This window comes from Rhipicephalus microplus, chromosome 3 (genome assembly GCF_043290135.1).
Source record: "Rhipicephalus microplus isolate Deutch F79 chromosome 3, USDA_Rmic, whole genome shotgun sequence".
Classification (NCBI taxonomy): Eukaryota; Metazoa; Arthropoda; class Arachnida; order Ixodida; family Ixodidae; genus Rhipicephalus; species Rhipicephalus microplus.
The window spans coordinates 174,129,305-174,156,826 of record NC_134702.1 but is presented as its reverse complement, the minus strand read 5'-3'; the positions used below and the strand labels follow the sequence as shown (position 1 = coordinate 174,156,826).

At 49.8% G+C, this 27,522-nt stretch overlaps 2 protein-coding genes across 2 annotated transcripts in view; one reads left to right on the top strand and one right to left on the bottom strand.

Annotated features, from left to right (window-relative positions):
- The window catches only part of LOC142802720 (uncharacterized), a 97,211-nt gene extending 96,458 nt beyond the window's left edge, over nucleotides 1-753 (top strand). The window contains exon 5 of the mRNA XM_075887737.1: nucleotides 616-753. Coding sequence (XP_075743852.1) covers nucleotides 616-629 — 14 coding nt within the window. The 3' untranslated portion in view covers nucleotides 630-753. The remainder of the gene's footprint in view (nucleotides 1-615) is intronic.
- A 22,912-nt stretch (nucleotides 754-23,665) lies between these two features.
- On the bottom strand, nucleotides 23,666-27,221 carry LOC142804038 (THAP domain-containing protein 3-like). Its single transcript, XM_075890542.1, has 3 exons — nucleotides 27,042-27,221; nucleotides 26,753-26,948; nucleotides 23,666-26,185 (listed from the first exon to the last, which is right to left on the bottom strand). Exons 1-3 carry the CDS (start codon nucleotides 27,107-27,109, stop codon nucleotides 26,003-26,005), a joined length of 447 nt encoding a protein of 148 aa, XP_075746657.1. The 5' UTR covers nucleotides 27,110-27,221; the 3' UTR covers nucleotides 23,666-26,002.
- Between the last annotated feature and the right edge of the window lie 301 nt (nucleotides 27,222-27,522).

Genomic DNA, 27,522 nt, shown 5'->3' with positions numbered 1-27,522 from the left:
TTTTCGCTGAGAAATGCCATTTTCATACACACTATGTATCACAGATGCGGGACATCGAGGGCCATCCCATTGAGCTTAAGTAAGGTAATGCTCTGCTCTCCACGTGAGAAATTCTGGTTGAAAGTACAAAATGTTTTGTTCGCAATCAGCTCCACTTGAACAAATGGCCTCGAATTGGGGTCATTGAGACAGAAGAGAATAACGCGAGTCATTAGGCAAAGCATTCTAACAAGGCACTACCTCAGCCAGAAATCTCTTACTACTATGCCAACTTAACCATGCAATTGGCTGGCCCTCTAGCAAGCTGCTGGACTGGATGGTGCCATTTTTCTTGTCTGATTCAGCTACAGATGATGTACATGCTCTTGCTTGACTTTGATATTTATCTCAGTGATCACCAGAAAGAAAATCATGTATGAAAACAACATAATAATTTTGAATGCTGGGGAAAAGCAGTGTTGACACACAGGCTACTCCTATGGCTGCCTTAATGTTCAACTGGTTGTTTCCTGTTGCTTTGCATTCACAACTCATAAGAAATGCTTAGATGTTATTGGATTAGACTTTATTGTATAGAATTATACTTGTATTTTAATACCAGTCATTAATTTGCAGGTGGTGTCTTGTGAATCCCCATGGTTGCAAGGTGCCCAAGTTTCCACACGTGTTCCATAATGGTGCAACGTGAATCCTGGGAAAAAAAAAACAGGAAGAATCATTTTCTGTGCACAAATAAATTGGTGTGATATAGAACCTAAGGCATAAAAATATTGACTGCGAATGGAGCCAGAGGACACATTCGCTCTACCAGTTTGTTCAGAATCAATAACGACTTACCTTGAGTGCATTTCGGTGCCTGGCAACCAGGGTCATTATGCTTTGAAAAGATAAATAGCTTCTAAAAAAATAACACAAATTTGTGTGTTATGACAACTGTGGCAATATCTTGCATTCTAATGTGAAAGACAGACAATGTTGTACCATTTCACATTTTGTCACAATGCAAATGATATTGTCTGTATATTATTTATGCTACTCTTGTTTTTTTATTAGGCATAAACGAACAATGGGTGAGGCCTTTGTCTTGCAGCGGGCATAGTTACACTGACGATGATAATGAAACACAATTTTATATTCAAGTACCCTTCAGAAGTTATAGCGGTCTTGGCAATCCTGGCCGATGTAGGACTATTTTTATTTTAGCAGGAGTACACAAAAGTAGGCTCAAAGCTATGTGTGCTACACTCAATGAAAGCAGTATTGATGCTACAAGCAGGCCTGACAGACTACACTCGACCAAACCATGTTTAAAGGTGTGACACATAAATGGCACAGAATATCCTTTAAACCCATGTGAATTACTTCTTGCTGTGGTCACCACAAGGCCAGCTATATGCACCATATTTTCAAAGAAAGCAGCCATATCGCTGGCTCTCACTATCCTCTCGATCACCACTACCATCACTGCCATGTGGTTGAGCTGTTGATGGCAGTTGCGTGATGGCACGCTTCCTCTCAGCAACGCTGCCGGGTGAGGCACTCAAACTGCGAGGAATCATATATGTGCAGTATGTGGGAGTACAAGACTGGAGCCGAATTCAACACAGAGAAGAATAATCGTGCAACCCAATGTTGCACTTATCCGGGTGCATCCGCAAAAAGTACAATGCAGTAAGGGTACATGTCGTGCACCCACCAGAATTGCTACACATGAAATGTGCGATGAAACTTGTCTAGGAACATAACCTCCAAATAAATCTTCCAGCCTGTAGTTGCCATTGCAACCTATACAGTCACCAGCCAAATTAGAAGCATTACACACTAATACGAAAAAATTTGCATTTGTTGTGGAGCCAACATATTGAAAACTTGTGCTGTACTTTGATTCAAACTGTGTAAAATGTGCTATATAAATTTTATGCTCGAAAAAACAGGAGCCAGTGCCTTTACCTTGGTAGCCGCTGTAGAAAGGGCTGGAAAAGCAGGCATGGTACAGCTGCAATAGGATTTGGAGCAACAAAATGTTGCTATTAGAACAAAAAAATGCATATCTAGAGCAGGTTAAAGCATCCCTGAAATTAAATTCGAAAACTTGTGATGCTTGTGTTGTTCAATTGTCCTCCATGCTTGGCCACTTCTGACCCATTATTAGTGCCGAGCGTTGGCTGTAAGATATCTTTATTTGGTATTATAGTTATTTGTTTAACTTTTTCGTTACCGTGCGAATATGGTTATTTTTCATATGTCTTAAAAGATCGCTTTTGCCAGTTTGAAAAGTACCATGCGGTGACCGCATGGCACTTGGCACAATGCTTCACCGCAAGGCACAAGTACGATGCGGTACTTGTGCCATGCGGTGAAGCATTGCTCGGTATTTGGTGAGACACAAGGAAACTTGTTGAATTTTCTCACTAATATATTTTTGGCAATAGGAGCCTCCATGTGTTCTAATATAGTTCGATGCCCGTGATGTCAATAATCCCTTTATAAATCAGAAGTCTAATGAACTTCAATATTTCGTCTAGCGTCAGCTCTTTTCATGAGCCGCCTCAATGTGCATAGGTTGGCGTTTGTATACATGCGTCAAAGCATATAGCCTAGCCTCACCGCCGCAACGTTGGCTCTCTGGACAGCCTGTAGCTGTGGGAGAAACTATGAACTTCGTAAGGCAGAGTCCCAATCTTTTTCTGTGAGCCGACTTGGGCACCGTAACGAGGGTCAGTGCCAGAGCATATGTGTTAAGTCACTAACCTCACCACAATCAGGACAGGTAGAGTGAAAAGCCTCTGACGAGACTATTCTGAGGAAAAATAGGCTTGGATAGGATCTGGTCTGGAGCATTCTAAACGTGATGGCCTGGGGTCTAGACAACTGGCAAGACAAAAAACAAAAACCAATTAGCTCGGCCGAATTGAGATTAGGAGCAGCAAGGATGCCTAGGTTACCTGCTGGTGTCTATAAGGTGGTTATTAGACCCAGTGGAGTACTATGTGTGGCTTTTCACGGCCCGACGGAAATCAACAGGTGCATCTACTAAGCAGCTGGCATACCGTTTGAGGACAGAGAGTACGACGTCACCTGCCCCAACAAGATTCAGAACATCTTAGTGGTGAGCACTTTTGAATAGGGTAGGGCTGACCAGTACAGACTGGCGAAACGGGTCGGCGCCGCTTCCGCGCCTGCGCGTCGCGGTGATGCCTCCAAACACAGGCGCCAGCGATAAGAACACTCTCGCCCGGAATAAGCAAGAAAACTATGTGTGTGCCCCGATTCAGGAGCAGTCGTCGTAGAACCTTCAGTGCGGAAACATTAAAGTTATGTTATTCCACATCTGGTGACCCGGAAAACGAACGTACCGCACCGCCATGGCCGACGAGGAAACCCTTGCTGCCCTTCAACAAGTACAACAACTGCAACAACAACTGCAGGCCCAGCAGCAAGTGATCCAGAACCAAGAGCAGCAGCTCCGGGAACAGCAGCAGCGCAATTAAAACGAAGCACTCTCGTCCAACGACCGTGCATCACCCCACTTGGGTCACGCTCCCCAAAACTTCGCTCCAGCGGTCCCTGCCACCTCGGGCGCCTCCATTGCTGCGGCTGCCACCAACACGGACGTTTGTCGCGTCGCCGTCAATCTTCCGCCGTTTTGGGCAGAGGCGCCTGACATGTGGTTCGCTCAAGTCGAGGCGCAGTTTTCTACGGCACGCATCACCCAGGACCGGACGCGCTATGACTACGTCGTCGCCCATCTAGACTCTCGCTTTGCGGCTGAGGTTTGCGATATACTTGCGAATCCCCGGCTGATGACTGTTACCTACACCGGAAGAGGGAATTGATCCGCCGGCTTTCACCTTCACAAGACGAGAAGGTGCGTCACGTACTCCAGCACGAAGAACTCGGTGACCGCAAGCCATCGCAGCTCCTGCGTTACATGCCTGACCTCTTGGGCAGCACCCCGGTCGACGACTCCCTCCTCTGTATCATCTGGCTTCAGCGTCTACCTTCACATGCGCAGGCCATCCTCCAGGTGCAGCCGAATCTGCCGCTGGACCAGCTCTCTCACATTGCTGATCAAGTCGTCGAGATTTCGTTGCCAGCATCGCCTCTCCGTCAACGCCGTTGACACCCGACAGTCCAGCAGCGAGCTCGCGCGCCGTGTCGACGAAATCACCCGTCAGTTGGACTCAATTCAAAGGCACCTGGATCAAAGCCCGAAGCTGTGTCCACAAAAACGCTCCCAAAGCCAAGACAACAACGCCGCTTCATCGCACAGAAATGATAACGGCCCCTGCTACTACCATCGCCGCTTCGGGGACAAAGCCCGGAAATGTCAACCACCTTGCTCAGCTGGACGTCAGGGAAACTTCAACGGCAGCCCGTAGAGACGGCCGCGAGCTGCCAACTTAGAGGTCGTCGCATATTCGTCACCGACCAATTCACAAAGCGGCGGTTTCTCGTCGACTGTGGCTCCGACATCTGTTGCTTTCCCTGAACCTTCCTGCGTGACAAGCGTCCTTGCACGTCCTTTGAGCTCAGCGCGGCGAACCATTCGACCATCAAGACCTACGGCTCGCTCCGCCTTAACGTCAACTTCAAAAACCTGCGTCGATATTTTCCATGGAATTTCGTCATCGCCGACGTCGCAGAGCCGATCATCGGGTCCGACTTGGCGTACTACAATCTTCTACCTGACTGCCGATATGACCGACTTATCGACGCGACAACAGGCCTATTCACGCCGGGTCAACGTGCGACCACCCAACAGCCTAACGTCCAGGCACTCACCATTGGGAACCAGTCGTCATACTATGACATCCTCGCAGAATCTCCCGACCTGACTTGACCTAGCGGGCGTCCGCGAGAGGTGCGCCACTCAACCGTGCACTACATTCGTACTACTCCCGGCCCCCCGGTCTCATGCCGCGCCCGTCGGCTAGCCCCGGACCGGCTACGAATCGCACAGGCCGAATTCGAAGCCATGCTCCGCGAAGGTACTGCCCGCCACTCGGAGGGACCTTACGCCTCACCACTTCATCTGGTACCAAAGAAGACTGTAGCGGAAGCTGCTAAGCACCACCGCATTCTTTTCTATCCCGTCTGCAGCCGGCCGTCGACAGCGCGCCTACTCGCGGCGCCAGCGCCTCCTCCTCCGTGTTCGGGGAACAACGTGTTGTCGGGGCCGGCTCCGGGGATTAGACCGGCCGCATGCTACGTCTGCTCGCTCGGTGGCCCCCTTTTCCTTTTTCTTGTAGAAGAACGCGGGGGTGCCTCCTTCTCTCCCTCGTCGAGGGGAGCTCTCGTCACTCGCACGGAGAGGAAATAAACAGTCTTGCCCTGCAACTCCAAACCTGCTTCACGTCTCCTTTCTCGCTGCCTCCGGCAGCCGACATTCCCGGCCGCTACAAATTGGTGACCCGAACGCTTCAACAAACACGCCGCGATGAGCTCCGACGACAACGCTGCTGCCTCCACGCCTGCGGTCATCGCCACAGAACTGAAGCTACCAAATTTTTGGCCGAAAAATCCAAGAGTTTGGTTCAGCCAAGTGGAGGCCCGTTTTCAACTCCGGCACATCACCTCGCAGTCGACAAAATACCTTCACGTCGTCGCAGCCCTGCCCCCCGAAATCGCCGACGCTATCGACGACATTTTGGTTTCACCCCCCGCGCAAGAAGAATATGACACCCTCAAAAAGACGGTGCTGGACCGCCTCGAGGCGCCTGAAGAAAGCAGACTGCAGCAGCTCTTGTGTCGCGAAGAGCTGGGCGACCAACGACCTTCCCAACTGCTGCACCGTATGCGGCAACTACTCGGTGTGCACGCGCGTCAGGACGGCCAGCTCCCACTTCTTCGTGAACTTTTCCTGCAACGGCTCCCCCAGTCGGTGCGCGTGGTTCTCGCGGGTTCAAATGAGACGTCCCTTGATCGACTAGCGCAACTTGCCGATCGCATCACGGAATACTCAACTCCAACCTTTGCGCCCATAGCTGCTGCAAGAACCCATGAGCAACCAGATCGACTGTCGCGCCTTGAGGAGAAACTGCAACACCTTACCGAGACCATGCAGAAACTTGTGCTATCTGGCGCTCCCCAACAGGACGAGCAACGACGCAACCGATCCCCTTCAAGACATCCAAGCTCTTCCCAGAGAAGCCATGCACGAGATACACAGGACGGAGTTTGCTGGTACCACCGTCGTTTCGGCACGGGTGCTAGCCGCTGCACTCAACCTTGCTCGTTTCCGGGAAACGCTCCGGCCAGTCGTTAACGGCGGCTTACGACATCGGCCCTCCACCCAGCCGCCTGTTTTTCGTAGTCGACCGCGTAAGCAACTCGCGCCTGCTAGTCGACACGGGAGCCGAAATCTCTATTGTCCCGGCAACCCCCGAGGATCGCCGACGTAGCAAGAACACATCGTCGCTGCAGGCAGTGAACAACACTGCCATCGCTACGTACGGCTTCCGCTCGCTGACAATAGACGTCGGACTCAGGCGCCTGTTTCGCTGGGTCTTCGTGGTGGCGGATGTTAATTTCGCCATACTCGGAGCAGATTTTCTCAGCCACTTCAACCTGGATGTGAGCGTACGTGACCGTTGCCTCAAGGATAACAACACATCCCTCAAAGTACGTGGTTTGGAGTCAAACATCTGCTCATCTGGCATCTGCGCCTTCCAGCCAGTATCAGCCTACCACCACGTCCTGGCCAAATTCCCCTCGCTCACCAAGCCCCGCAACACGGAACAGCCGGTGAAACATAACGTGACTCACCACATCGTCACCACGGGGCCGCCAGTCACCGCCCGGCCACGACGGCTGTCCAGCACAAGGCTTCAAGCTGCACGCAGGGAGTTCGAGCATATGCTGCAGCTGGGAATTGTTCGCCCTTCGTCTAGCAACCATTCATCGCCGCTACACATGGTGCCTAAGGACGACGATTGGCGCCCGTGTGGTGATTACAGAGCCTTGAACGCATCGACAACGCCGGACCAGTATCCTCTGCCACACATTCACGATTTCAGCGCGCGGCTGGCAGGTACGAAAATATACAGCAAGATCGACCTTGTAGCGGCATACCACCAAATCCCCGTCGAACCGCAGGACATACCAAAAACAGCCATAACAACTCCGTTCGGCCTGTTTGAGTTTGTCCGCATGCCCTACGGTTTGAAAAATGCCGCACAGACCTTTCAAAGGTTCATGGATGAGGTCACCCGGGGTCTTCCTTTCATCTTTGTCTACCTGGATGACATTTTGGTGGCCAGCAGAACGCCTGCGGAGCACGAAGAGCACCTCCGCCAGCTCTTTCAGCGTTTGGATGAGCACGGTCTGGTGTTGAAACCTCAAAAGTGCGTGTTTGGAGTAGAGGCGCTCAACTTCCTCGGCCACCACATCACTGCTGAAGGCATTATGCCATTGGAATCGAGGGTGGAATCCGTCAAGAAGTTTCCAGCTCCAACATCTTTTCGCAAGCTGAGGGAGTTCCTCGGGCTCTTAAACTTCCACCGGCGCTTCATTCCGTCTTGTGCTCGAGTGCTCCAGCCATTGACCGACCTGCTGCGCCGAGACGACCAAAAGGCACCAGAATTTTGTTGGTCTGACGAACACCAGAACGCTTTCCAGAAAGCTAAGGACGAGCTAGCCGCGGCTACCCTCCTCATTCATCCACGGCCTGAAGCTCCTACACGCCTCATGGTGGACGCTTCCTCCACATCGGTCGGAGCAGTGCTGCAGCAACAGGAGGGCGCCCAGTGGAAGCCACTGGGCTTCTTTTCGAAACGTCTGAAGCCTGCAGAAGCACGGTACAGCACTTTTGGAAGGGAGATGCTCGCAATATATTGTTCCATTAAGCATTTCCGCTACTTCCTCGAAGGCCGTGAGTTCTACATCTTAACAGACCACAAGCCCCTCACCTACGTATTCAAAAACAACAGTTCCTCCTACTCAGAACGAGAGATCCGTCAGCTCTCATTCATCTCCGAGTTTTCTACAGACATCCGCCACGTTCCCGGGGTCGAAAATGAAGCAGCTGACGCCTTGTCTCGCGTCAATGCTTCCGGCACAGAAGTCCTGGACTTCGAAGCTATGGCCGCAGCCCAGCGGGACGACCCCGAGTTGACAAGACTGAAGGGAGGGGGATCTTCACTCGTGCTCTCGGAGGTTGCACTTCCCTACGTCCAGAGCACGATAACCTGCGATACCTCCCAGGCAGCACCACGACCTTTTGTCCCACTGAACTTTCGCCGAGTGGTATTCAACACTTTCCACTCCATCAGCCACCCAGGTGTCCGTGCCACCCAGCGGCTGATAACGCAACGCTTCGTTTGGCCCGGAGTCAACGCGGACGTGCGACGATGGGCTCGGACATGTGAAACGTGTCAGCAAGTGAAAGTGACTCGCCACAATCGGGCTGCACTACAGGAATTTCGGACTCCTGAGTCGCGGTTTGACCACGTTCACCTCGACCTCGTGGGACCACTACCGGCCTGCCAAGGATTTAGGTACCTGCTCACATGCATCGACAGGTACAGCCGGTGGCCCGAAGCTATACCAATTGCGGACATATCAGCTGAGACCGTCGCGCAGGCCTTCATTCAAACATGGGTGTCCCGCTTTGGCTGCCCCGCCCGCATAACAACTGACCGGGGACGGCAATTCCAGAGCAACCTCTTTACCGCACTTTCAACGCTCCTCGGCACGAAGCTGCAGCATACAACCGCCTACCACCCCGCCAGCAACGGAATGGTTGAGCGCTTCCACCGGCAACTCAAAGCCGCACTGGCAGCGAAACTCGACCGCCAGCACTGGGTGGAGAAGCTCCCGCTCGTTCTTCTTGGCCTACGCTCAACGGTGAAGGAAGACCTCGGCTTCAGCGCAGCGGAAATGGTCTACGGCTCAACAGTGCGCCTCCCGGGAGAATTCTTCTCCGACCAGACACCTTCCGCCCCAACAGCCTCCGATCACATCGAGAAGCTGCGCGCATGGCTCGCGCAACTCAGGCCAACAGCGCCTCGCATCGCCCGCAACAGGAAAGTTTTCACTTTTCCTGACATGGACTCTGCTACCCATGTGTTCGTGCGACACGACGCAACGAAGCCGCCCCTTACTCCGCCGTACGATGGCCCATTCAAAGTTTTGGGACGTACTAACAAAACCATCGCAATCGACGTGCGGGGGAAACGAGAAGTCGTCGCCGTTGACCGCGCCAAGCCTGCTCATATTGAAGTTTCCATTCAAGCAGCCTCTCACGTACGATTTCAGTGCTAACCATTGGACTGTGACCTTTCACTATTCAGCCCGTAACTGCTGTCCTTCTTTAAAAGCTCCGCAATCTAGGGGGGGAGCCTTTGTAGCGGAAGCTGCTAAGCACCACCGCATTCTTTTCTATCCCGTCTGCAGCCGGCCGTCGACAGCGCGCCTACTCGCGGCGCCAGCGCCTCCTCCTCCGTGTTCGGGGAACAACGTGTTGTCGGGGCCGGCTCCGGGGATTAGACCGGCCGCATGCTACGTCTGCTCGCTCGGTGGCCCCCTTTTCCTTTTTCTTGTAGAAGAACGCGGGGGTGCCTCCTTCTCTCCCTCGTCGAGGGGAGCTCTCGTCACTCGCACGGAGAGGAAATAAACAGTCTTGCCCTGCAACTCCAAACCTGCTTCACGTCTCCTTTCTCGCTGCCTCCGGCAGCCGACATTCCCGGCCGCTACAAGACCAATGCCTGGCGCCCCTGCGGAGATTATCGCGCCCTCAACGCCCGCACCGTCCCCGACAGGTACCCCGTCCGTCATATACAGGACTTTGCACACCGCTTAGACGGCAGCACTATCTTCTCAATGGTGGACCTCGTAAAGGCCTACACACAAATTCCTGTAAACCCGGATGACGTCCCAAAGACCGCAATTATCAAGCCTTTCGGTGTATTCGAATTCTCTTTCATGAGTTTTCGTCTCCGCAACACGGGGCAAACCTTTCAACGCTTCATCGACGACGACGTCTGCGGCCTGGACTTCTGTTTCGTCTACCTAGACGACATCTTGATCTTCTCCAGCAACGAAACGGAACATCGCCAACACCTTCGTCAACTGTTCCAGCGCCTCGACGAACACGGCTCATTCATAAACGTTCAGAAGAGCACGCTCGGCGCCCCCGTCGTCACGTTTCTTGGCCGTGAAATCTCTACAGAAGGAACTAGACCCTTGCCTGACCGCATCCTGGCCCTGCAAAATTATGCGCTGCCTGCCACAGCGAATGACCTCCGCCGTTTCCTGTGCATGTTCAACTTTTACAGGCGCTTCGTGCCTAAAGCGGCCACATATCAGGCCCCTCTCCATGATGCGTTGACTGGCCAACGCGGCAAACATCCTGTCACTTGGACCCCAGCCTTAACGCAAGCGTTCGAAGACTGCAAAACTGCCCTCTGCAACGCTACGCTGCTCTCCTATCTCAAGCCAGAGGCGCCCCTGGGTCTTTTCATAGACGCCTCTAGCACCGCCGTCGGAGCCTCTCTCATGCAGCGTGTGGGAAACAACTGGCGCCCCTTGGCGTTCTTCTCGAAGAAACTCTCTTCCCCGAAGCCGCCCCCGCCTTCCGGCAGCATCGGCGATGCAACCTCGCTCCCTGCGAAGACGACCTGGCCAGCCTACTATAGAGAGCTCCTTGCCATCTACGAAGTAGTCCTACACTTTCGCCACATCCTCGAGGCACAGCACTGCACCATATACACCGACCATAAACCTATCACTTACGCCTTCTCCCAACGCCGCGAAAAACTTCCACCGCTCCAGCAGAACCAGCTGTCCTTCATCGCTCAATTCACCACAGATATCCGCCACATCAGCGGAAAGAAAAACGTGGTCGCCGACGCACTCTCTCGCGTCTCGGCTGTCGAGCTACCAACCGCTACAACTGACGCCCTCGCTGAAGCTCAGAAAACGGACACCGAACTCCAGCAGCTCCTCGAGAATGGCTCTTCCCTTCAACTTCAAAAAGTTACCATCCCTGGGTCAACGGACGCTCTCTACCCAGGCAACACTCGATGTCCTGAGGTCGTCCTCATATGGTACAATCGTCCTCGCACAGTTCTCATTCACCTCAGTACGTACTGAGGACGACACTAGCTGGTTTGACCTGCAAACGTCTTTTCGAATGCTTTCTGAGGACAACAATTGGTCCGGAAAAGGTCCTGTCAAGGATCTTTTGGGAATGACAAAATCATTGCACTGAGCACTTAGATATAATTCCTCAAAACCTTTGCGCACCAAGCAGATGTATTTCATGTGTGAAGACTTTCTCCACACGTTCATTTCATACAGTCATAAAGCCGTTGTATATCTTTGCCCCATTTGTTTGTTTTTTGGCAGAAAATTTTGAAATTACGCATTCAGCTTAATGAGACATGCGTAATTATTCGGCTTGGGTATCGAACCTGGTATTGCAAAATGTCCATTTGAAACAGTGTGCTCTTAAGTGCCACAGCCTTAAATTAGTCATTATACGCCGCTGTAGCGCGTAATAACAAACTAGCAGCTGCCAACCATTGACCATTCTGAATAGTCAAGTAGCCAAGCCATTCCAAGCCAACTGACTGTCAAAATGGGGTCTGTCAGAAAAGGTGCTGTGTACTAGTGAAGGTTCGTGTCCTTTGTTGCTTGTGTGCATGGTAAAAAGCGAGATATGTGTGAGAGTTTAAGTCGTAGGTGACGACAGGAAGTAAATTGCCGTGTTGATGGGTGCACTGGGCTGCTCAACGTTTAGGCTGATTATTGATGTATTGTCACCAAGCGACCGCGGCGAGGTGTGGTACGAAGCAGCCTGGAACACCAGCGAATCGCGATCAATTGTGCTTCGAAGCAGCCTGGTCCCAACGTGAAGAGATCGACTTCTGTATCTGACACATGGCCCGACCTCGGGCCAGTCAAGTCAAAGCCCATGTAGAGTGAACTGGTAGGCTGTCAAAGCGGAGCCTCTAACACTAGTGAGTGCATTGGGCATGATACACGTGGTGATGAGGACACTGTGTCAAACTTTTGAGGAAGGTTACAAACGTGATTGATTGAGCTGTGTTGAATGCCTTGATACTGCCTTTCTTTTTTCAGACTATACGTGGACTCGAATGCCTGACAAAGCTGTAAGTTGCGATTAATTACTGTTAAATAAATTTCAGTCAACGAGCCTTGTTTGTTTTGTCACCTCTCTGTTGATTGATACAGTATATACATGAGACCTCGCAGGTGTTTTTCTTTTGATGTATGGAAATATCATGAAAACAAGTAAATCCTAAGTAGCATCACTGCCTACAGTACAGAACCGGCCACGCAATCGTTGTTCTAAAAAGATACTGAAAAAGTCCTGAAGTGTTGTTTTGAGGATGTGCTGAGGTTGTTATGTGTATGGATAAGGGGACGGGATTAGTGCCATTCTAGTACCATAAGAAGACATTCTGAAGGTGTCATATTGTCCTCACGGAGGCATACTGAGGATGTCCTGAGGTTGTGTTTGTGTTGTCTGGGTACTGTGACATATCAACAGGGCGAGTGAGACCATACGTTCCTTCTTTGCATCGCCAAAGCCTCTTCACCCAGTTACACAACCTCAGTCATCCCGGCATTCGTGCTTCTACACGCCTCGTGACTGACTGGTACGCGTGGCCCTCAATGCAACGGGACTGCCGCACCTGGGCACGCACATGCATTCAATGCCAGTGCGCCAAAATCACCCGGCATGTCACGTCGCCACTCGGAGAATTCCCCCTCCTGACGGAACGGTTCCAGCACGTCCACATCGACATCGTTGGCCCCCTCCCACCAGCCGGCCCTTACTGCTATTGCCTCACTGCCATCGATCGTTACACTTGTTGGCCCGAAGTGTGGCCGCTCGAAAGGATCACCGCAGAAGACGTCGCATCAGGCTTCTTCTACGGCTGGGTTTCACGCTTCGGCACTCCTCGTCGAGTCACCACCGATCAAGGAAGGCAGTTCGATTCTCAACTCTTCAGGCTCCTCGGGCTCTCCACCGGGTTCGAGCGTTCACGGACAACTAGCTACCACCCTTGCGCCAACGGGATGATTGAACAGTTTCACCGGCAGTTCAAGGCAGCCATCATTTGCCACCCTCACTCAACCTGGCTCGAAGCTCTCCCCGCCGTTGCTCTCCCCGCCGTTGCTCTCGGTCTGCGCGCAACTTTCAAGCCAGACATTCAAGCCACGCCCGCGGAACTCGTCGACGGGGAGCCGCTTCGCCTACCTGGAGAACTTTTCTTCGCTCCGACCTCTGATGTAACCAGCTCGGACCCTGCAGACTTCGTCGCTCTACTCCGCTGCACAATGGGCACGCTGCGCCCCTCACCAGCGGCTCGCCACACCAAGCCTACCCCGTTAGTGTTTAAGGACCTGGCAACATGCTCGCATGCCTTCCTCCGCGACGACACCGTACGCGCACCTTTCCAGCCGCCTTGCTCCGGACCTTACAAAGTCATCTGTCGCGACGACAAAACATCCACCCTGCAAATCAGTGGAAAGTATGTACGCGTTTCCATAAACCGCCTAAAGCCATCATACATCCTTTCCCAGGAGCCTACCAACCCCCGCATGCCTTCCGTAATTCGCCGACAACAGCCCGCAACGCCTAGGCTCGCACCCTACACCACCCGCCTTGGACGCCAGGTGCGGGTCCCCAAACCTCTTCAACCCTGAAGGCTCCTATCTGCGGGGGGGGGGGGGCGAAACGGGTCGGCGCCGCTTCTTCGCCTGCGCGTCGCGGCGATGCCTCCAAACACGGGCGCCAGCGATAAGAACACTCTCGCCCGAAATAAGCAAGAAAACTGTCTGTGTGCTCCGATTCAGGAACAGTCGTTGTAGAACCTTCAGTGCGGAAACATTAAAGTTATGTTATCCCACAAGACGAATCAAGCAGATCAACGCCAGAGGCAAGGTACACGAAGTGGTGGCGCACGAGACAGCATCCGAGGACACATCTAAGGGAGTCATCAGAGGGATTCCTCTGGAGGAAACGCCAGAAAATAATATATCGGCTCTTGTTACGGCTAGAAACCCCATGGTCATCCCTGCAAGGAGGCTGGGAAACACCACTAATGTTATAGCCCACACCACTATTGTCATAACCACTAATGTTATAGCCCAGCACCATCACTAATGTCATAGCCACTGATGCCATAGCTAGTGCCCTTCAGCCGCAACAGGGTCCCGACTACCGTGTGCTATGCCGGGGTCATCACATGCTCTGTGCTCTATCGGTAACAAATGGACTTTTGTGGACAGTGTAACAGGATCGGCCACAGTATGATATCTGCCCCAACCCGACGGATAGACTCTGCCCTGGGTGCGGTGCCTTCAGTCCACACAGAGAGCACACGTGCAAACCCAAATGCTGAGTGTGCGGCAAGGATCATGCCACCGCGGACGAAAACTGCAAAGCCAAGTATAAGAAGTCTTTCATCGTCAAGCAAAGACAATGGGCTAAGACACAAGAAAACCAGAGACAAGCGACTCCTCCAGCAAAAGGAAAATCCTGGTCAAGATCAAGGGGACGACGAGGGACGGGGTCCACTTCTAGAGAAACTACCCCTGTTAGGTCGCGGTTCAGGTCCGGATCAAAGTCAATAGATTCGCCATACTCGGTGAGCTGGGCAGATAAAGTACGCGGGTCGCGACTGGCTGAGACTGGGCAGTCAGTTAAGTGCACTAATGAGGAACTCGTGAAGCTGAAAGAAAAAAAAACCCAAATGAGAAAGATGATAGCACAGTTAAATTTAAACATGTTTCGCGAAAGGGTACAACCGGGAAACCCGAAAAATCCACTTCTACCATGGTAGCCAATAGCGAAATTCCGATAGGTGAGAATCGTATGAAGGTAACAACACCCCCCCCCCCCGCCCGCTCAAACGAAAGGCCAAAAGTAAAAAGACCGTGGAATCCCAAGTTCCCAGGCAAGATCTCGCAGAACAGAAAAGATTAGATACTATTGAGAAGAAGGTAGATGAAATACTAGCCACGATCCAATCATTAGTTGAGGCCACGACCAAAGCATCCATTGATATTGCAGCACTCACCGCCAGAGTCGAAACCATAGAGCTATGTACTAATAGTGCAATGACAACATCTACTGTACATGCAGGAGCCAATGTGCGACCACAGCAACAGCACTCCTCGGATAATCCGACCGCGGTGACACCGACAGCTATTCTACACCAAGCTACTTTTATCCCTCCGTCACACGCGACTTATGGTATGGGCAGACGAGATAAGAGACAGTTCAAAATCTGGCAATGAAATTGTAGGGGCTACGCGGCCAAAAGATACGTTCTCCAACAATATATTAAGCAGGGCAATAAACCAGACGTTCTTTTGCTCCAGAAAACGCATGGGCTTGCCAAACTGACGGGTTACCAATCCATAGGCACCGGACGGGGTGACAATGATAGAATTTTCATGACATTAGTTAGCAGAGAACTGAAGGTCAAAACCTATGACGTCTGTGTAGAACGTGATTACATGATGACAGAAGTCATTCTTCGAAATTCGAGGGCGACAAGTATTTTTAGATTAAACGTATATAGCAACCCGTCAAATCGGCGACAAAAATTCAATAATCTCTTCAGGGAAGTGGTTGTGGTAGCGGGAGACGCTCCACTCTTAGTGGGTGGAGATTTCAACGCTTCACACGAAGCTTGGGTATACGGCGCTTCACCTCCCCTAACGGCAAATATCTATGGCAAAGCATACAAAACGAGAACCTAACGTTAATCACTGAGCCCAGTGCACATACGCGAATAGGTGCGAGTGCCCAAAGGGGCACGGTGCCGGATCTAAGTATGACTAAAAACGCCTCAGGTGCGACGTATCTTAACACTTTTGGGGATTTTGGTAGTGACGATAAAATTCTCGTGACGACGATACCACGCGAGAATGAAGCAACTCGGTCATACAATCGAACGAAACGGCCTGTTTATTGGGACAAATTCATAGAGATAAGACGACAGTCGTCTTCCCCGCCCACATCGGACATAAAGAGCTGAAAAGAAAATGTAACAAGGAGTGCCCGGCAGGCCATGCAGGAAGTACAGACGGCTTCCCATCGACAGGCTAGAAAGTAAGCTTATACACCTATGGCAGGCGAAAGAATCACTTCAAGCTAGATGGAGGAAGCAGAGACACCAAAGAGGGTTGCAAAAAAAATTGCGCAACTAAACAGGGAGATTGAGGCCTATTGCAGGCAAATAAACGAGCAACAATGGGAAGAAATCTGTAGTGACATGGGCAGGCAGCTTGGAGCTTCCCAAACATGGAAGTTGCTTCGGTAGCTTTTAGATTCGACAAATACAAAAATAGAACAGAGGCGCATCATTCGCAAATTAACACACAATCGCAAAGGTAACGAGGAGCAGGTAATTGAGGATTTAAGGCTCTATACGTTGCAAAGACCTCACCTGTACGACACCCAGATTACTCGGGAGACGCCAATCCAACGCTAGACCAGAAATTCACCACAGCAGAGATAAAAGCGGTATTTCACAAATTAAATCTTAAATCGGCACCAGGGCCGGAGGATATAATGAACCGCATACACCGAAACCTGGACGAGGACTCTGTAGAATTCTTAACCGAGTATATAAACGAGTGCTGGATCAGCGGCGAGATACTTGAGTCATGGAAAGAAGCCACAACAATCTTAATTCCTAAATCAGGCAAACCAATCACCAAAAGGAACCTCAGGCCTATCTCGCTCACATCGTGTGTGGGAAAGATAATGGAGCACGCCTTCATTGGTAGACTGAATAATACCTAGAGGATGGTGGTCGCTACCCAGATACAATGCTAGGCTTTAGATGGCACTTGTCTACACAAGACGCGATGCTGAAAATTAAGCACCAAGTACTCGATCATAAATCCAGATCCACCCCGGCCATCCCTGAACTGGATCTCAAAAAGCCTTTGATAACGTGGCACATAGCGCCATTCTAGCTCAAATTTCTAGTCGAAACATGGGAGAGAGCGCGTACAACCCTGTTAAAATCTTCCTGTCTAGCAGGAAAATGAGGATCACCGTAGGTGATACTAAATCAGAGCTCTGTGAGCTGAGCAGCAGCGGAACGCCACAGGGCTCCTTTATTTTGCCAATGCTTTTTAATTTGATAATGATACGTCTACCGAAGGAACTTGGTAAAATTCCGGGAGTTCATCACTCCATCTATACAGATGATATTACTATATGGATAACCGACTGTAGTGATGGCTACATAGAGCAGAGACTTCAAGAAGCCGTAGCCACAGTGTAGAGATACCTAAAAGGTACGGGCCTTCGATGTTTGCCAAAAAAAGTTGGAGCTCCTTCTATATAGACCCACGATTGGAGGCAGACCACCAAAATCGTATGCAGGTAGTCGCGAGTATGAAGCGATTACAGTCAGCACGGCCGATGGCAAACTTATATTCATAGTTCAGCATATAAGAGTCCTCATACTGATCATTGAGTCGAAGGGAACCAATGGGAAAACGATCCAGAAGCTACAAACCAAGGTCGCCAACGCCATGAGGTAAGGGCGCAGGGTTACAAATAGACACCGAGGCATGGGCAAGGCCAGCGTCATGCGCCTAAGACAGGCGTTCTTAATTCGCCATGTTGCATACGTAGCGGCTTTCCACAATTGGCACACCGCAGAGAGCAACAAAATTAACGCCTTGATCAGGAAAGTGTACAAACAAGCCTTAGGCGTCCCAGAATATGCAAGTATGGAACTACTCCTGAAACTCGGCACTTACAACATGCTAGATGAGATTGCCGAAGCCCAGCGCGTCTCACAATTAGAAAGGTTGTCAGCAACGAAAACGGGCAGGAACATATATTAGCGAAATCGGGTATCATATACCACGTTCAGCACGGCGAGAATTACGACATTCCCACCTAAGTCCACTCTAATGCCGTGATAAACGTGGTTCCTTGAAATATGAACCCCACCACGAATGCAGAACGCAGACACCATAGAGCAGAAGCGCTGTTCAAGACACACAGGACAAGTGAAAAGTCTCTGTTCGTAGATGCGAGCCCGTACTCCAAGAAGAAAGCGCATGTTGCAGCGGCTGTAGACGCGACCGGAAACTGCGTTAATGCCTGTACTGTCTTTGCCTGTACGTCAATGCCTGTACTGTAACGCAGTCTCAGGCGCACTGCAACGCAGTCTCAGGAAACTTTTTTAGGGGCGAAGCTCCTTATGGCGTGGCTTGTGCGTCCCTCGTAGTACGTAATCACCAGTGGCACATACCCGAAATATGTATAACATTTGACCTCCAAGGTGGTGCCGGTGAGAGATTTCTTCTGTGCGTTGTTTAACAATAAAAAATAGTGCTCAATGTACATGCCAATGGCTGCGAATGGGGAATGAGAGACAGGAGCATTCGGCTTTTAGTCAACGCGCACGCTGCGATCCCCATTAGCAGCCATTGGCATGTACATTGAGCACTATTGGACAAGAAAGGGCTGCTACATTATACTCGCTGGGTGTAACCTCCTTAGTTTTAGAAAGGTTTAGCGAGCGTTGAGCCGCAGGGCCATGAATACAATGAACTAGTGTATGTGACGTATGAAGCGATTGTTGGTAGAAGCCGATGAAGAAGTCAGAACGGAATAAACATGGCGTATGAGCCAGGCCACGTCTCTCATTCATCGTAGCATCACACGAGTCGACAGGATGAAGACCTGGCAGCCACTTCATCAACCGGCCATCATCATCGAACACTTCAGCCAGACGCAGTGACCGAACGTAAACCACACAAATGCATTCCAACTCTACACCATGACCAGCATCATGACAGCACCATCGACTGACCTTCCCATCCCCAAGTACACCAGAGCAGCGAACGATGGACCTGTACAAGACTGGTTCGACCTGTTCGAGCTCCACGCTACCGCTGCATCATGGTCGGAACGGGAGATGGTTACGAACTTCAGCGACTACGTCACCGGTGAGGCATTTAGATTTTACCTCACCCACATATCCGACAACGACGAGTCTTGGCAAAAGATAAAAGAAGAAATGATCATCTGGTTTCAATACTGTAATGAAGATTCGATTAGAACACGCACTCGCAATGCATTCGAACTCCGTCATCGCAGTCATAAGCAGCCCTCACGCATTCGACCACGGAGCAAGGATTTACAATTTCCGTCAGGTGAAGCTAGCCACGTGCTAACGGAAAGACCACGCGATCGTTGTCACAACCTTCCACCTGGTTCCTCATCAGCGCAAATATCGCCAATGCTTAACTCTTCGCTGCATAAAAAATTTGAATCCACTATTTATGACCCAGATGCATTTAATACATCGTGCGGCATGCGAACCTTGCAGACTAACTTGGTATCACCTGTCATCAACATTACTGATAAACCTGAGGAAGCACCTCATAAGACCTTCGCATTTACGCATGATGAGTTAGTAAATCCGCGCGAAACCAAACCAGACAACGAATGTTCACAGAAATCTTATTCGGTCAAAGTATTCAGCTCAGCAGCTCAACAAAGACAGAAGCATTCACAATCAGCATCATGTGAAGAAAAGTCTTCTGCAGAAACGACTGGTATTCATCAACCAAAAGATCAAAGCGACGTGAATCTAGTATACAACCTCACTGCCAACGATGAAAACAAAAACCCAGGTGCTACTTCGGATGACACAAGTACTCTTCAGGCAACCACCAACAATGAGCGGTTTATGAATACAGAAGATTCAAGTGCGCGAAACCCCCCCACATCGTCTTGCGCCAAAAACAGCTGCATTGGTTGGCGTCGTAGAAGCCTGCGGAGGAATCGCTAAGAATCCTGGCACACCGTGATCAATGTCACACCCCAAGCAAGTCGATGAAAGCAAGAAACTGCAACGTCAACGTACGCTTCAACATTGTCAACGACGAAAGAAAACTTCATTGAAACCACTCTTAAGGCTCAAAGAACATAGCGAAAAGGCCCATCGTCGTGGATACATTTTCCACCAGAGATCAAAAATGGGCCTTCGATCAAAACATCTGTGACATCGCTATGGAAAATTTTCCAAAAGCCACAAACGCACCCCTTGTACTCGGCAGCAGCACAGGCAGCGCCCAATCAACCTCGATCAACGCGCACGCAAGCTGCCTGCACGGCCTTTGTATCGCCCACGACGAGGAATTCGATGCGTACAATATCGGAACTGTCGATTCTGCAAGATGTTCAAGACACGTTCGTTCTTCACAAGAATACCAGCTGTGGTTACCCCTATCACCACGTCCAAAGCATTTTTGTGTTATCCAGGACGCAACCACCAGCCTCACCCACCATAACTCCTGCGTTAACCGGACTGCTGCACTCTCCCCTGAAGTCTTTGAAAGTTTACGGAACTACCCTGGAGCATAGAACCGATTGTGAATTTTGACGTTTGTGACTTTTTAACCTCTCCTTGTTTGCTTTTTCTTGTTCGTTCGTAATCCATGTCTTCTTTCGGGGGGAGGGGGAATCGTGTGACGTATGAAGCGATTGTTGGTAGAAGCCGATGAAGAAGTCAGAACGGAATAGACATAGCGCATGAGCCAGGTCACGTCTCTCATTCATCGTAGCATCACATGTATACCATGAATGAATTCGAGGTGGTTAAAGGGGGGAAGCAGATACGAAGCGCAAGCCGTAAGAAATTAAAAGCTGAATCCTCCTGCCTCTCATTTCACATTAGCAGCCACTGGCATGTACATTGAGCACTATCTGACAGGAAAAGGTTGCTACGTTATACTCGCTGGGCGTAACATCCTTGGTTTTAGAAAGGTTTAGCTAGCATTGGGCCGCAGTGCCATGAATACAGTGAACTAGTATATACATTGAACTCAAGGTGGTTGAAGGTGGGAAGTAGACCCGAAGTGCAAGCCGTAAGAAAGTGTGCGTGTGCCACCTCTCGTTTAGTCCTTGGAATGTCCACTTAATGGCGGTGCTTATATATGGGGAATATATGATAAAAAGATGCGAGACGGTGGGACTTGGAGTGTTGAATAGATGGACGAACGGACACACAGACAGATGCATGGATGGACGCATGAACGGACGCAAGGGCGGATGCATGAACGAACGCATGGACGGTCACACAGACGGACGCATGGACGGACTAATGCTTCGCCCCATTCTCCATCATTCACTCCGTGAATATGCTGCCATTTTTTATGTCGCTCACTGTACTATCACCCTGCGAGGTAACCGGCAGGCCACTTCAAAATACTGACGTGCCACCGCAATGGTCTAGGCGATCAGCACTTGATAAACGATGCCCAAGGGGAAGTGCCGACGGCGCTAGCCCATCTAACTACAAAACAGCTTATCTGCCTTGCTGAATAACACGCACGGCCTGTAAAAGCACGAGAGCATTTACGTAGCAACGGATGAGAACGGCCGCTCATGTTCGCACATAACAAAACAGCCGGCAATGGCCTTCGGAGATCACAGGCTTCGTAAGAGTACTACAATAAAGTTGTTTCTATCCATCGTAAGAAAACTTTGCAGACGCACAGGGGTTTCGTGCATGTGCGTCTGGTCAGTCACACGTGAACTCTGCAAAAACATTTATTTCAATGTCGACCTTGCCCTTCGCGACAAGCAAAACTCGGCTGCAAGGATACTTTCACCTTTGACAACACCACGCATGGCTTTGCAATCTAGAAAATGCAGTGCGTCCAACAACAATAATCCGCACTTCACAATGGGAAACTTCATGGCGCACACACTCAGATGAAGCTGCGGCGTGGTGGACGGCCGCGCTAGCTCCAACTACAGTGTACTAGAATGGGGGTAGTGGGCTCAGACACATGCGCCGCCTGAGGCATCTCATGTTGCCGAGGGGTGGCGCTATTAGCATTTCCTCTTGAAAGGTGATGCGGAGTTTTGTGGCTACGCAGGCGGACGGTGCGGGTTATTTTAGCGGTGTGTGTAGTTGTACGCAAGTTCTTGCTATCTATACGGCAGGATTTGTGCCAATACGCGTTTCTCGTTAAGAAATGCAAAGGTAGCACGCTGCCGCTATGATGTCAGTGCTGGATCGAGAAATGTCGGCGGCTGCCTCCCAGAGAGCCGCTACAAACTGATGGCTCGTCACCACTGATCTCCACTAGGGTTGCTGGATGGCGCTTCGCCGCTGTCGCGGCCTGGCGCGCGCACGGCCACCGGAAGTTCAATGGCTCGTCCCGGAAGTTGAGCGTCTGCTACGCTTCTCAACCGCTGATCAGCGTTCCCATTGACGCATTTTGCATTTTGTTCTCACTTAATTGCATTTTGGTGATACACATCGCGTTCAGATCACAACTTATGCTATACCGAAACATGCGACGTTAATATGAAGCAGTTTATAATTGCGAAGGAGAACAAAAATGTCACTTAGGTATCGGTTCGAGAGGAGACGACGCAGCTCGAACGGGATTTATGCTGGCGAGTGGACTTTATGATTCGTGTTAGGATGCACGTCTTACAATAAATTAACAGTCATGAAGGGGCTTGTATTAGTCGAAAACAATAAATCAACAGCCGTGAAAGGCCTTGGATTATCGGAAAATCAACTAGCTAAGCGAGTTCGATAACAACGCGGAGGAAGCTACCTGAAACAGAATAACCGATTTGATGTTTGCTACGTGCCGGCCAAAAAAAAAAAAATCCTGAATTGGCTGTGCGCAGCTTGCTCCTGTTTTACCTTTGAAGGTTAGTACATCGGAACCCTTTACAATATGAATTCAAGCATATATGTGCAACCAGCAGGTCAAAGTAAATTCTTTTAAAACGCGCTTTCTCATCATTGCCTGACAAAAAGTATCGCCCTTTCTCTTGAAGGAAAATTTCTAGCTTATGAACACATTTATTGCTAGTTTTCAGGGACGCCCACCCATTGCGCACACGCAGTGCCTAATGCAAACTGGTCTATCCAGATTTAGATTTGCCTAGTGGTTACGGCTTCAATTGGACATTTTAGTGTAACCCTTAAAGAATGATAAAGGAGGACGCGTGGAACTGCTTCATTCGAATTGAGAGGCCTGCAATTGTACGAAAAACTCATTTACTCAGAACGTTTGTGCACGTGTCCTTGTTACTGACAATGCAGTGCCTGGAGATGGTTGGCAATAGTGCATGCAGGTTAATATTTAAGTATGCTTGCTGCCTCGCCATTGAAAACAAAACAGGCATACATGTACAAAGATGGATTTCACGTGTTTATTGTACTCGAAGCACTTAAGAACTGCCACGTCACGTCACTTCACTGGTGACTGAAAATAATCAACTTTGCAAGTCGCTTGCGAATGTTTGGTCCTGTTATCTTTGCAGTAGCTTGCTTCGCGGCATGGTGCATCCTGATCTTCACGTAGCAGCCGATGACACATTTAACAAGACGCGCAAAGTGGTTGGAGTCAACTGCTGATTCGAACATATGGCCATGCAGTTCCGGATAGAGCTTGTTCGTGCTCAGCACTCCCGAAAGTTCTGCCATAACCTTAGCTGTCACAGTGTCAGCTGCATTCTTTTTGGGAAGGCCTCCGTCGTGAACCTTCTCCTGCAGTCGAACAGCTTTTTCAGTCAGCTGACAGATGTACGTTGTCGATGACGACGGCTTGGAAAGACCTCCACGGTTTTTTCTGTTCAGGAGTGCCGAACCACATGTCTCAGCAATGGTGGCCGAGTAGCATACTGCGCAAGGTATTTTACGTTTGACCATTCGGCAAACGAACCCTGCGATGTAACCAACGACGTTTCCAAGGTACGGAGACAGTGCAGGGAGATCCTCAACTATGACATCCAGCTCGCTCTCGTCGGGTAGGTCTATGCCTTGCATGAGGTCTTGTGTGCCGCTTCGCTTTGCTGTGGCCATGTCGAGCTCATCATTGGAGCAAAACTGACTGCTCACGTACAGTATGCGCGTATTGTCAAGAGACTCACAGTTCCCTCGCCCACCCTTCACCTGGTTGTGTGTGACAAGTCGCTTGTATGCCGCCACAAATTGTGAGACTGTGGAATTGTTATTCCAGCCCCCTTTAGAACGCACAGCGGCAAAGAACAGTTCAATATGGTCTTGTGAAAGCTTGTAAGTAAGAAAGTAACGGAGTGGAGCATTGTCCGAGAGGAGGAGCGCGGATGCCAGACCGATGACACTTTCAATGGTCACCAGAAATCCTAGAAATGGAGTTCTTCTGGGCGTCCTGAAAATGGGAACACCTGATCCGTCAGTCAGCCCCCTAATGTACTCCTTGGCTTCTTCGAAGAAGTTCATCCAGGTTACCTTGTTGCTAGGTCGGAGTGGCGCTTTGAAACCATTGGCCACTGGGTTGCGTGAATTGAGGAAATCAAACAGTTTATCGAACATTCGAATAAATTTCACAGTTCCTTCTGAATTTTTGAACTGTGGGAGTTGCAAGTCTTCACGACAAAAATCTATGGCGTCAGCCACACTAGTGCTTAAAGTCTGGACAGCAAGGTTGACTTTCATCTTCTGTTTCTGCCACTAAATGTGTGCAGCACGTAGTTTTGTTGCTGCATGCAGGCCTTCTTTTTCTTGAAGTTCTTGTAGCTGGACAATGTAGTCCCAGCTCACCGATGCGCCTGATGCGTCCCTGAGGCACCCAAGAGCAGAAAGAGCATTTCTAACTAACTTGACCATGTGACATGCGTCTAAAAGGCAGTACACCTTTTCTTGTGTTACAGGGTGAGGGAATGATGTTGACATCGCTGATGCATCTTCAACGGAAGCCCCCAGGTCTTTGAACATTGTAAAGTTACAACGGAGACTATCACATGTCAATGATGTCACGTGCACTCCTGTCTCATGCAACTTTGTCAGACAGAGCTTCACAATGTTCGCACGCTCTTTTCCTGAAAGACCATTGATCAAAAAATAGCCACATGGTACCTTCCAGTGGGAGTCCAGAGATACGAGCATGAAAACAAGGGCTTCAGACGCAACTGCGTTACTGTCATCGTCCACTTCATTGCCAATATCCACGTAGCCTCGAAATTTTTTGCCGTCCCATTCAAGGTGCTTTCTAATGGCCATTTCATCAACAACAAGGTTGCAGAGAAGCTGTTTGTTGTTCTTCTTAGCCTCATTGGCTTTTGCTCGGATGGCATTGATTGCTTCGCTTGTGAATCCAGGTTCTCCGTTAATGGAGCTATACCATTTAGTTATAGTCGATGGATGTGGCAAGGAACATTGAAATGTTTCTCTGACATAGTTATATGCCTTTGTCGAGTAAAACTGTAGCGTGAGTGCAAATGCACGCAGTGCAGGAGAATATTTGTCTCGGCTTAACTTAACAGACGACTTGTCGCCTTCACTGGATGTTTGCTTGAGCAACCGTTTCGTAACTTCCAAGGGGATCCCCATGAAGCACCTTTCAAGCATTGCCGAGGCATCTTCTGAAATGAGCTGCTTGTGCTTGAGGTCATCAATTATTTCATTAAATGAGCTGACCTTCCTTCTTAACCGACGTTCTCGTTCAAGGCTGAGCTTCAGCTTTCTTTTCACTGTCGCCGCTGAATCTGTGCAAGCATCCAGTTTCCTCTTCAGTGTTTTTGGCGTGTCAAGGACTGCATAGCTGTGCTCGGTGACCTGAAAACAAAACAGTGAAAGTTAAAGCTGTTGAAAAAGACACCTTTCACAAAAACCACTCATCATATGACAGTCTTTGTAAAGCAGGCATCTGTTCTTAGCTTACGTGGTTTAACGCAGAAAATAAGCAACCAGGTGCACAGGGGAGTTTAGAAATTAACTTTGTCCCCTTCATTTACCGGTGCACTCGAGAAATGCCACATCAGACAGGAATTTCAAAATTTTCCCTGGATTAGAAAAACTGGTGCTGCAGCCATGAATAAAACCAATGTTCTGCTATGACTACAGAACATACCAGGACTACTAACTTGATTCAAATTCGATGCTATCCTAGTGTGCGTAATGTATACAAAGTTATCGTGTTGGTTACCACGAGATTACAAGAAAGTGGCCTGACTAATATCGGACTAGTTACATTCAACCGAGGACGGACCAAGTAGCTGCACTCGGGCAGCGTAGTACAAAAAAAGGCAACTTGCATGGGCTGAGTTCTCTTGCACCGTGGTTGGAGTGTTGTCGTTTGGCTGTTCCACTGGGGTCACATCCACAATGGCAGTTTTCTGCTTAGGCGGCTTTCTCTCAGCAGTCCTCTGAAACAGCCGTGTTTCATTCACAGTTATGCTAATTTATTACTGCGAGTGCAAAATGCTGTAAGTAAAAAAATATGCTGGCGTCAAGCATATTATAGCAGTCTAGCAGTTTCTGAATTATACCACTAGCATCTTAGACAGCTATCATAGCACCACTGAGATATATAACGCAGATAGGAGCATTTCAGAAATTGAAAGAAAAAATTGGGCACTTAAAATTCAAGACCTCGCGCTTTGTAACGTAATGGACATGTTTTTCCAATTCCGTTTCATTGCTTACAGTACATGGTTTTCAGAGTAAGTGTGCCAAACAATTTCTCAACCACAGCTTCTCACAGCTACATGTAGATTTTATTGTGCTCCGAGCTAATTTGTAGGGCGTCATTTTTAAATTGACTCAGCAGATGAACTACGAAAGAAGGTAGCGCCCATTCAGGCGATTTCAGTGTCTAATAAACGTAGCATCAACTAGTTATACGAACGCTAAACGAGCGAACTGCGATGGCCGAACAGTATGCTTTTTTTTTCCGGGCCGCTATACCAAAATGCCGAGATGTCGTACTATACCTTTTCCAGGTGCTTCGGGAAAGAAAACAAGGTGGGCACGGCGTCAGGCTGTAGCCGAGTTTGTGCGCCCGTTCTGTCAAAACAGTTGTCAGTAAAGTGGTCACTGCAGAGTCTGCTACCTGGGGATGGAGTCCATTTGTCCCTTCTTAAGTTTACCACCCAACGCCGATATAAATCCGGCTTAGAGCGTGGGAACCTGCGTAACAAGAGCCACAGCTTAACGACACTGATATCACGTTTGCGTTTCGCTGCGTATCACGCACGTCGCGCAGAATATTGTAATACTTACAAGTGGAACGTCTTCCCAGACGACTTCTCTGGTCTGCTGGTCCAGTTGACGGCGCAACAAGGAGGCATATTTAGCGGAATGCGCGCGAAACCAGCCCATACATAGCACGCGCTATGCTGGAACGGCGGCCATTTGTCCGACTTCCGGGACAAGCGCTCGAACTTCCGGCGGCCGCGCGCCGGAGAGCTCGAAGCGCCATCCAGCAACCCTAGTGGAGATCAGTGCTCGTCACTAATGTAATGAGTCTACAGATTACAGGAACACGATGTTCACACCTGTTCACGCACAGCGATATCAGACATTTTCGAATGTTGTATGTTTCTTGAGCACATACTCGACGCTTGCCAGAGGTTATCGTCAGCTGACTCCTGATTCCTGTTGTCAAAAAAATATGAGGGTAATCTGCTACACTCAGGGCTCCCACACGAAGTTCAAAGGCATCTGCTATTTGGACCAGGCTTTCTGCTTCATCCTGTGATCT

Excerpts from the sequence above, each read along its gene's own strand:
- LOC142804038 (XM_075890542.1), bottom strand. The coding sequence starts at position 27,109 with ATGCCTCCTTGTTGCGCCGTCAACTGGACCAGCAGACCAGAGAAGTCG. Across the intron at positions 26,949-27,041 it reads TCTGGGAAGACGTTCCACTT|GTTCCCACGCTCTAAGCCGG; the intron begins GTAAGTATTACA and ends CTTGTTACGCAG. Across the intron at positions 26,186-26,752 it reads TCCCGAAGCACCTGGAAAAG|AGGACTGCTGAGAGAAAGCC; the intron begins GTATAGTACGAC and ends CGGCTGTTTCAG.